The sequence below is a fragment of the Castor canadensis genome, chromosome 3 (assembly GCF_047511655.1).
Source record: "Castor canadensis chromosome 3, mCasCan1.hap1v2, whole genome shotgun sequence".
NCBI lineage: Eukaryota > Metazoa > Chordata > Mammalia > Rodentia > Castoridae > Castor > Castor canadensis.
In genome coordinates, this window is record NC_133388.1 from 91592348 (window position 1) to 91603957 (window position 11610).

The 11610-nt window shown below is 37.7% G+C and overlaps 1 protein-coding gene across 1 annotated transcript; it reads left to right on the forward strand.

Moving 5' to 3' along the window:
* The first annotated feature begins 1888 nt into the window (after positions 1-1888).
* On the forward strand, positions 1889-2829 carry LOC141421310 (olfactory receptor 11H4-like). Its single transcript, XM_074066933.1, is given in 2 exon segments — positions 1889-2147; positions 2150-2829. Coding segments are annotated over 2 exon segments (939 nt in total).
* Positions 2830-11610: the final 8781 nt, after the last annotated feature.

Sequence of the window (11610 nt, forward strand, 5' to 3'; positions counted from 1 at the left end):
CTATTGAAAAGTACTTTCCTGTCCAAATACTTGGAAATGTCCTCTCCTTCCTTTCAGTGAACAAAATTAATTCCAATAGATAAAATGCCAGATGATCTCAGATTCCCTTAGGAAAATCCCTTAGCTTTTATCATCTCAAAAGCTCACTAAATAAACTGAACTTTTGCATTGAAAACACCATTTTCTTCATTTCATCAATATGGCATCTAAATGTGAAAACTAATATAGTATTTATAGTATTTTGTGTACTATGTTTAAAAACATGAAAATAGAGATATTTGAAAATAATATTCTCACCTTTTTTTGGTGGGACTGGTGGGGTTTGAACTCAGGGGGTTGAGCTTGCAGAGCAAACACTCTATCGCTTGAGCCATGCCTCCTATCTATTTTGCTCTGGTTATTTTGGAGATGGGGGTCTCTTGAACCATATGCTCTGGCTGGCTTTGAATCCTCCCAATCTCAGCCTCCCAAGTAACTAGGAATAAAAATGTGAACCACCAGCGCTCAGCTCTCACATATTCTTTAAAGCAAATATATTTTGTTATGGTGAGGGTTTTTCAGATGTCACTCAACTGTCTAGAATAAGATTTAAAAAGAAAATCCTTAAAGGAAAATTTAAGAGAAGCCATGTATATTGTTATAGTAAGTTCTGTGACAATTTATTCAGTTGGTTAAATTATACTGAAAAACCAGTGCCCAGTTTTGTGGGGTTTTTTTAGAGGTTGTATTTGAATCTATAGTTCAACTTTATTTTTTTTTAATTTTTTTTATTCATTTATTCACACATGCTTACATTGTTTGGGTCATTTCTCCCCCTTGTCCCCCCTCCCCATCCTGTCCCCCCTGCCTCCCTCACTTCCAGGCAGAACTTGTTCTGCCCTTATCCCTAATTTTACTGAAGAGAAGACATAAGAAATAATAAGAAAGACAAAGCATTTTTGCTAGTTGAGTTAAGGATAGCTATACAGAGAGATTCCTAACATTGCTTCCATGTACAAATGTGTTACAACTCAAGTTGATTCATCTCTAACTGATCTTTACACTGGTTGCTGATCCCCTTCTCATGTTAACCCCTGTTGCTTTAAGGTTTCTGTATTAGTTCCTCTGGGGTGGGGACTTATCTCCATATGGCAGTCAAATGATTTTCTTACATTGCCAAAGGTGTAACCCAACTTCATATAGGCTGTTCTTGAAATATATCTTTTATTAAAGTTGGGCTGAATAGAAGAAAATGGATCATTTTTTTTACCTCCCACCCCCCATTTTTCAACAGCTTTCAATACACATCCTTATATCCTCTACCTTCATGTCTTATGTGCAACATTACTAATGCTCTATTACTTTCTTTTTCTTTTTCTCTTTCCCTAAGCTCCATAGCATAGCTCCACTGTTCCAAGCATGTTCTACATCTGAGTTTGTATATGATCGTGCTTGTTTTGTGTATATGTTTATCTTTGGATCTATCTTTCACATATGAGAGAAAACATGTCACTTTTGTGTTTCTGATCCTGGCTAACTTCACTTAACATGATGTCCTCCAATTGCAAGAAAATGGATGATTTCATGTATGAAGACTCATAATCAACAGTGAAAAAAACAAAACCTGAGAAGGTCTTCTTAAGAATCAGAGCGGAAAAGAGAAGAAATTTGTCTTGTTGCACCACTAGTATAGAAATTTCTAGTTGCACTGGATTCTAGCAAAATAACACTGAGATTTAGACCGACAGTCAATTTAAAATATGATAGGACTTGTTTCTACCTGGTTTCACAATATTCATTTCTTTTACTGAAGGCTCAAGTTCCTTTCTCAATAAAGTTCTTGAGGTGGGCTGAAATCACATAAATTTACTTTAAACTCATGTCTTTGTTCTCCATAGGTTTTGGTCTCATGAACAGATCAGCAACACACGCTGTGACTGAGTTTGTCCTCCTGGGGTTCCCAGGTTGCTGGAAGATACAGATTTTCCTCTTGTTGTTTTTCGTGATTTACATCTTCACCCTGCTGGGAAATGGAGCCATCATCTGTGCAGTAAGGTGTGACCCACGATCACATACCCCCATGTACTTCCTGCTGGGAAACTTTGCCTTCTTTGAGATCTGGTACATTTCCTCCACTGTTCCCAGCATGCTAGCCAACATTCTCTCCAAGACAAAACCATCTCATTTTCTGGGCGCTTCCTCCAGTTCTATTTCTTCTTTTCACTGGGCACAACTGAATGTTTCTTCCTGGCTGTCATGGCTTATGATCGGTACCTGGCCATCTGCCGCCCCCTGCACTACTCTACCATCATGACTAGGAAGCTCTGTGGCATCCTGGTGTTCTTATGCTGGCTCACTGGATTCCTTGGCTACCCAATTCCCATTTTCTTCATCTCCCAACTCCCCTTCTGCAATTCTAATATCATCGATCACTTCCTGTGTGACACGGACCCACTGATGGCTCTGTCCTGTGTCCCGGCTCCCATTACTGAGACTGTTTTTTATGCTCAGAGTTCCCTTGTCCTCTTTTTCACTATTATGTACATTCTTTGGTCCTATATTCTGCTGCTCAGAGCTGTTTTTCAGGTTCCTTCTGCAGCTGGCCGGCAAAAGGCCTTCTCCACCTGTGGCTCTCATTTACTTCTGGTGTCTTTTTTCTATGGGACAGTCATGGTAATGTATGTGAGTCCTACATATGGTGTCCCAATGTTGATGCAGAAGGTCCTCACACTTGTATATTCAGTAATGACTCCTCTCTTTAATCCTCTGATATATAGCCTTCGTAATAAGGACATGAAACTTGCCCTAAGAAATGTTCTGTTTGGAAAGAGAGTTAGTAAAAACTTGTAAGTCAAAAGATGACATACCTACAAGTTCTAATGAAGACCAGGATGGAGATGTATCAGTTTTTTCTGTAGTCTTTTACTCCTCAGTCTAAATAGTTACAGGTCATATATTTTACCTGGTGTATGCCCAGATTTTTGATACTGACTATTTAAACCCTAAGGTACTGGTGTTTGATACCCAGTAAAATTTTTTCAAAGTCTATCCTCATTGGGAAGATGAAATGGGATTGCTGTATGAGATGCCCGTCTGCTGTGATGCCCCATGTTTCATCTCTCCATTGCAACCAGACAATAAACACAACACTGTTCAAGCATGGATGTGTTTGTGTAGCATTTGCATAATGAGAACCAAGAGTATACAATGCCCAGCATATAATTAGGCAGATGAAAATGAATTATTAAACTTTTTCATTTAAGTTACATTTATTTTAAGATAATACATAAAATTATGCATGTTAATGAAGTGGAACATAATGTTTTGATATGTATACATTGTATGAAATGTGTGTACATGTATATCAGGAGAAACACAACTACCTCCTCAAACATTTATCATCCCTTTACAGTAAAAATTTCCAATATAGTTTCTTTTTTGTCTTTTATTTTTTCTGGGTTTTTTTTTTGAGTCAGGGTCTCAATGTGCATACCACACTAGACCTCTCCATTATAGCCCATACTGGTCTCAAACTCACGATCTTCCTGCTGAGTACTGGGAATTCAGGTGTGTGCCAATCTTGTCCAACTCATCCTTATACTTCCTTCCAGCTTTTTAAAATGTATAGTTCATAACTGTCATAGTCACCCTACTATATGACAGCATTCCAGAGCTTCTTGTCACTATCCAACTGTAACGGAATTTTGTTTCCTTTCACTTTTTGAATCAGTGTCTCACTACATAACCCAGGCTGGCCTCAAACTTGTAATCCTTCTGCCTCTGCTTCCCAAGTGCTGGTATTACAAGCATGTACCATCAATCCTAACTCTATAACTAAATACCTTTATCTCCATTTTTTATTTCCAAAAGTAATATGTGATGGTTGTAACAAATTCAAGCAAATTGGAAATGTATAAAAGTGATGCATTTTCTACTTCCACTCCCAGTGACACCAATCTTTCTCTCTTCTCTTCAGAGTCCATACATCTAAATTCCTCCTTTTGAACACCAATATCTTTTATAATATAACCACTATCCTATTTGTTTTCTGTTACTACCCAACATGCATCCTCTGTTCTAGACAAGCCAGTCACTTTATTCTACTCTCACTTTGCACTTTTTCTTAGGCTGCTCAACCTGGAGAACCTCATCTCATTTGCCATGCAACCAGGAAAAGATAAACACTTAAACTCTTAAGTTCTTATTTTGTAAAATGAATACAATTTATGCTTGCAATAATTTCAGAAATATTAAATGTAATAATTTATGTAAAGTCCAAAGCATGGTAAGAGACTATAGGAGGCTGTGAGTAGATGTTGGTTCCTTTCTCCTTCCTGTCTATAAACAGTTTTCTGGTTATCTTTCAGAACTTTGCTACACTCATAGAAACTTACATACTTAAAGATGGGAGATACACAATTTGGTAGCCATAAAGGGACTGGTTAGAGTGCAAATTTTGGAGTGAGCCTTGGTATATCCTGATTATCTGTTTACTAGCAGTGTGATCTTGGGCAAATTGCTTAAATGCTATGAACTTCAATGACTTCATCTGTGAGAGGGAGTAATAATAACACCTCAGAGTCCTTGGAATGAGTTAATATGCATAACTCATGCAGAGATGGAATGAGTTAATATGCATAAGGAACTCAGAACTGTGCTTGGAAAACAATAGAGCTCAGTTCCACTCCTGGACACTCTGCTTTCATGACCTAATCACCCCACAAAGGATCCCCCCAACTTCAACACCATCACCCTGGGTGTAAGGGTCTCAACATGTGAGTGGGGGAGGAGGCAAAAACATTCAGGCTACAGTAATTGTCATTTCCCTTTCATGATGGCATCACCTTATAGTTGATAAATATCAACTAAAAAAAACTTGAGTTGGGGCATGGCTCAAGTGGTAGGGAGCCTGTCCAGCAAGCATGAGGCCTTGAGTTCAAACCCTAGTTGAAAAAAAATACTTTTAACTCAATAAAATGTCATGGTATCTTTCAAACTCAGTTAATACAATTTTATTTGATTCCAACTAATAGGTACACAAATATTCCATTTTATAATTCTTCTTACTCATTACTCAATGACACTATATTGTGTCTAAAATATTACAACTAAATTAATGCTAAATTAATGTCTTTGACTATGTCTTACTACATCTACATTGATATTCCGTAGCTGGAAGAAAGAATTCTGGTACATAGCAAATGTGCATTTTTAATTATGAGAAGTATTGGCCACACTGGGGGCAAGATGGCAGAATAGAAACTTTCTGCATCTGACTCTATGAATGACTCAGGGTAGCAAATGAGAAACTATATTTGGAACAGAGAAAGAGAGGAACAACAAAAGAGGGAACCACTGAGGAGGAACAGGATAACTGACAAGGATTGAGAAACAGAAAGGTGACAGAGTAAATTAGGAAATAGTTTGCAGCTCCAGCTCGAGCCTCTCTGGTGAGAGGGGTAAGCCAAAATCTCCACCACAAGGGAAGCTAAGTGGTCTTGGCAAGAGACGAGCAGACCTAGCTGTGGGACAAGCCATATATCCTGAAAGTCTTAAACCCAATGTGGGGATTTGGTGGGACAGTGACTCCACTGGAGACAGGCTGGCACTGGACAAGGAAGACATTCTTTTGCTCTCTACATCTCTGAGAGCTGTGGCAAGATGTCAGCTTGAAAGAGGGTCTTCTATTCAAGACTGAGCTATTTGGGGAACTTGAAAACCAGGAACAATCACAGCTCAGAGAGTCTTGGGACACCTGACCACAGTGTCTGGGAAGGCTATGAGAGGTAGTCAAGGAGAGGGGAGCTTAGAAGTATAACCAGCCAGTACCTAGGGAAGTAAAGGGCACAGTGGTCAACGGCCTCTCACTTCCTAGAAAGAGCAAGTTCTATTGCCTTGAGATTGTAGGAAAAGAACATAGAGCCCACAATTGGCAGACTGCTCCAGCTAGAGGAGCTATTGGCCTGTGGGGAGTTGCTGCAGGTATGGTCTCAGACTGAGATAGTCTGAGACTTACAACCTAAGGAACAACCATGGCTTTGGGGGTGGCGGGGGGCGTCTTGGAGCACCCTGTCACACAGGGTAGGTCAAATGTACTTGAAAGACATCTGCAGAATATTCTATTCAACAGCCGCAGAGTACACATTCTTCTCAGAAGACCATGGAACTTTCTCCAAAACGGATCATTTTTTAGGGCAGAAAGCAAGTCTTAACAAATATAAGAAAACAGAAGTAACTTCCTGTTTTTTATCAGATCACAATGGAATAAAACTAGAAATCAACAGCAAAAGAAACCACAGAAAATATTCAAACATATGGAGACAACACACTGGTGACTGATCAGTGAAAGTGGAGTCCTCAAGAACCAGGTCATCTTCTCCTTTTACCAGGATAAGACATGACAGAGGGGCCATTGACAGGGTAGGAAAATGGCTTCTCACCAGATGCTGAGTGTGTGTGGCCTTGATCTTAGACTTCTCATCCACCACAACTCTGAGAATCAGTTGTCATTATTTATAAGCTGCCTATTTTATAATATTCTTTATAGCAAACTGAAAAAAATAAGACAATTCAAAGAATTTTTTAAAAATTGTAAATTGCATACCTAGTAAGAGTTTAGTATCCAGAATACATAAAGAATTCTTATAACTGAAAAATAAAAAGATAACCCAATTTTTTTAAATAGGGAAAGGATTTGAATAGAAATTTATCCAAAGAATAATCCAAGTGGCCAGTAAGCACATAAAAAGACATTTAACTTGACACTCTCCACACCCACTAGCAATCCTAAATTCAAAAAGACAGACAATACCAAATGCTGGATAGGATGTGGAAAATTTTTAATCCTCAAAGAGAAATGAAAAATGTTGCTGTCTCTTTAGAAAATTTGGCAGTTCCCTGAAAAAAAAATGGAATTACCACATAACCCAGAAATTTCATTTGTGGAGATAAACCCAAGAGAATTAAAAACATGTTTACACAAATAAACATGTACAAAAATGTTCTTGCAGTATTATTCATGATAGCCAAAGAGTAAAACAGCCTAACTATACATCAACCAATGAATGGACAAAGAAAAATGTGATCTATACAATGAAATTATTCAGTCATTAAAATAAAGGTATGATGCTTGCTACAACATAGCTGAGCCTTAAAAACACTAAGTGAAACAAAACACAGAAGACCATATATTTTATGAATCCACTTAAATAAGATGTCCAGGATGAACAAATCCACAGAAACAAAGAATACATTAGTAGTTTTCATGGGCTAAGGGAAGGAAAGTACAGGAATGAGTGCTAACGGTGCCCAGCTTCTTTAGGGTAATAAAAATGTTCTAGAAATAAAGAGTTGTGATGGTTGTGAATATTCTAAAAACTGCTGAGTTTTATACTTTAGAAGAGTGAGTTCTGGGCTAGGGACATGGCACAAGTGATAAAGGACTTGCCAAGTGTGTAATGCCTGGGGTTCAATCCTCAGTACCAAACACAGAAGGATGGTCGTGTTTTTTTCATCAGAGAAGAGCAAATCAAAATGAGGTTAGCCTGGCCCAAAAGACCAAAAATCATATGTTCTCCCTCGTGTGTGGACATTAGATCAAGGGCAAACACAACAAGGGGATTGGACTTTGATCACATGATAAAGCGAGAGCACACAAGGAAGGTATGAGGATAGGTAAGACATCCAAAAAACTAGATAGCATTTGTTGCCCTCAATGCACAGAAACTAAAGCAGATTCTTTAAAGCAACTGAGGCCAATAGGAGAAGGGGACCAGGAACTAGAGAAAAGGTTAGTTTGAGAAGAATTAATTTAGAATATAACACATATGTACAGGAAATCAATGCGAGTCAACTGCCTGTATAGCTATCCTTATCTCAACCAGCAAAAACCCTTGTTCCTTCCTATTATTGCTTATACTCCCTCTTCAACAAAATTAGAGATAAGGGCAGAATAGTTTCTGCCTGGTAGTGAGGGGTAAGGAGAGGTAAGGGAGGGGGCAGAGTAGGTAAGGGAGGGGGTGGGGGGAAGGGGGGAGAAATGACCCAAACATTGTATGCAAATATGAATAAAATTAAAAAAAAAAACCACAATGAGATATAGTCTCACATTTGTTAGGCTAGCTACTATCAAAAAGACAAAAGATGCCAAGTGTTAGCAACAATGTGAAGAAAAGAAAACTGTTGGTGGCAATGTAAATTGATGCAGCCACTGTAATAAACAGAGTGACAGTTCTTCAAAATTAGAACTACCAATATGGTTGGTGTACTTTCCCTCCCTTGCTCCCCCACCCCTCCTTCTCCCTCCTTCTCCCCTCACTACCAGGCAGAAACTATTTTGCCCTTATCTCTAATTTTGTTGTAGAGAGAGTATAAGCAATAATAGGAAGGAACAAGGGTTTTTGCTGGTTGAGATAAGAATAGCTATACAGGGAGTTGACTCATATTGCTTTCCTGTACATATGTGTTACATTCTTATTAATTCTTCTCAAATTAACCTTTTCTCTATGAACATAGAATTTTTAAGCCTAATGAAATCATCATAAGAAGAGGACTAAGTTAGAAAGGAGAAAATAAGGAGAATGATCCAATTTGGGTTATAATACATACATATATATATATATATATATATATATATATATATATATATGGAAATGTCACAAGGAAACTCCCTGTAGAGTTATCTTAAACAAACAAAAATGTCTTTTTTTCAAGAATGGAGAATGGGAAGTAAAACAAGTCCTGTCTGAGGGCTGGTACTGGTAAGGGGGAGGATGTAAGGAAAGGGTATAGAAGGGTGAATGTGGTGGAAATATTATGTATTCATGAGTGAAAATAGAAAAATGAGACCTGTTGAAATTATTCCAGGAAGAGGGGGAGGGAGGATAAAGGAGAATGATAGAGGGAGTGAATTCAACTATGATATAAGAACTTTCATAAGTGCCACAATGTATCCCCAGTACAACAATAATATAATTAATAATAATAATAATAATGATAATAATAATAGAACTACCGTAGGACCCAGCAATCCCACTTGTGGGTAGATACCCAAAGAAATTGAAATCAAGATCTCAAAGACATCTGCACTTCCATGTTCATTGCATCATAATTCACAATAGCTAAGACATGGAAGCAACTCAAATGTACACCAATGAATGAACAGATTTTTTAAATATGTTATATACATAGAGTGAAATATTATTCAACCTTAAAAGAGAAGACAATCCTGACATTTACAACAACATGGATGAATCTGGAACACATTGTATCAAGTGAAATAAGTCAGACACAGGACAAATACAAATGATGAGTGCAAAATAATTAAACTCATAGAAGCAGATAGTAAAATGGTGGTTTCCTTGTGGGGAAAAGCTAAATCAGGAAGGCAGTAGACAAAGGGTTCAACGGTTTCATTATACAAAATGAGTAAATCCTAGAGATTGTAACTACAGCATAACACCTGTAGTTACATACTTAAAATTTGCTAAGAGGGCAGGCCTTATACTAGTGTTCATACATAATAACAGCAAGAGAAAAAGGACCAGGAAACTTGTGAAGGTGATGGATAGGCCTCTGGCATAGGATATGGAGATTTCACAGGTACAAAGTTAACTCCATCACCAAGTTTGTTTTTATTTTTGGGGGCAGTACTAGGGTTTAAACTCAGCACTTCATGCTTGATAGGCGGTCTCTCTGTCACTTGAGCCACTCTGGAAGCTCTATTTTTGTGTTGTGGTTTTTCTGAAATAAAGTCTCAAGAACTGTATTTCCCCCGGCTGGCTTCAAACCACCATCCTCCTGGTCTCTGCATCATGAGTAGCTAGGATTACAGGCATGAGCCACCAGCGCCCGGCCCTCCATTACCAAGTTTTAACTTACAATTTTTATATGTCAATCATACCTCAATTTTTAAAATTTACCTTAATTTTTTCTCCAAAGAAATCAGGAAGAAAAAAAAAAAAAATCCTTAAACCTATCAATTTTCTGTTAGAGACCAGAACATGTGTCTTGTGCTGCCCTCTAGTGGTCATTATGCTCCCATAGCATGCCTAGGTATAAAACAGGAAAACTTTCTACCCATGTAAATTCAATATTTAATTTTTGTTATAAATTTTAATTTATATTTATATTTTTATATAAATGTTTCTTATAAAAATTAGGTTTTTTACAAAAATCTAAAGATGCCTCCAAATCCCTCTAAGTTTATTCTCCTTTGTAAGACAAACATCGTTTTCCTTTTTACACTTCTACCCATTATCTTAGGGACAAAAAAATCTGCTCAATTATTCTCCATAATATCCTGGAGAAATTAAGTTACTGTAACTTAGTTCTTCCTCCCAAATCATTCTTTAAGAATATATTTATAAATTTAAAACATTGCAAACTCTTAGGAGGTTGATGTTACACCAGCCAATTTGTAGGTATTATTCTAATTCTTTTCTGTCCTCAGTTCTCTATGCACACTGTCCCTAGACAAACATCTCATCTTTCATAACACTATTTGCTACAATCACCAATCAATGTGATCCTCAGTGCAATAAGATTTCCTCTTTTTTTAAAGTAACATTTGGCATCAATTCAAAGTTTGACTTTGCTTATTTCTTCCTAAGGTCTCAGAAGATAATTACTACTAAGATAAATTATCACATTGGTTATATTCTTGTGCTATAAACAAATAGATATCCAAAAGAAGTGGTTTATAAAGGCTTTTAACACAGGACCATCCTTCAATTATATATTTTTCTATAAAACAGGCAAGTATTAATTACATAAAAACTACATTTACAAATTAGATCTAAGCACCATGGAGAATTAGGCACTGTGCTCACTAATCTTGCTCAGAATTTTCAGCCTTCTGCATTACCTTTTCATGAGTCTAGATAAAGAAAACACAACTCCTTTCACTTTCTTGCCTTGACATAAAGATAAAACAGCCTGGTATAGTATCAAAAGCCCTGAACTTGGTGTCAGGAGCTCTAGATTTAAGCCCAGGCTTCCTACTTACTAGATGTATGGCCCTATTCATCTTTTGGGAAGGAGGAAGGGTGTTGAGACAGTGTCTCACTTCATGCCTAGGCTAGCCTCAAACTCATGCTCCTCCTGCCTCTGCCCCCCAAGTGCTGGGATTACACATGTGTGCCACCACACCTGGCCCTTATTCATCTTAAAATTTTCATACTGCTATAACACTAGAGTGTATGTTACATCAGCTTTATGAATTTAACTAGGAACCAAGTGTAGCCAGAACCAGTGAAGGAGTGAAAGCCTCTTCTTTGCTTGCCAACATGAATAGTGCTTCAGCAACAGACAAGGAAACAAAACAAAGAGTATAGTCCTCCTTACCAATGATTCAAACATCTGCCTGGGAAGAAGAAATGGCCCATACCAGAAAAGGAATACAGAAAAGCAAAACCACACAAAGTCAAAAGGCTGGCAGGCTGATACCCTCACTGGTATTCTATGTCTTTTCATTATCCAACTGGTCAATCATGTATTCTCCATCCAGTGGGAACACGACCTACAACCTGTATCCACTTCTACACGTATCTGATGAAATTCTGGTATGATCTCTCCTACAGCCATCCTGACCTGAGCAGAGCCATGAAGTCATTTGGTTTGCCTTCTCCATCA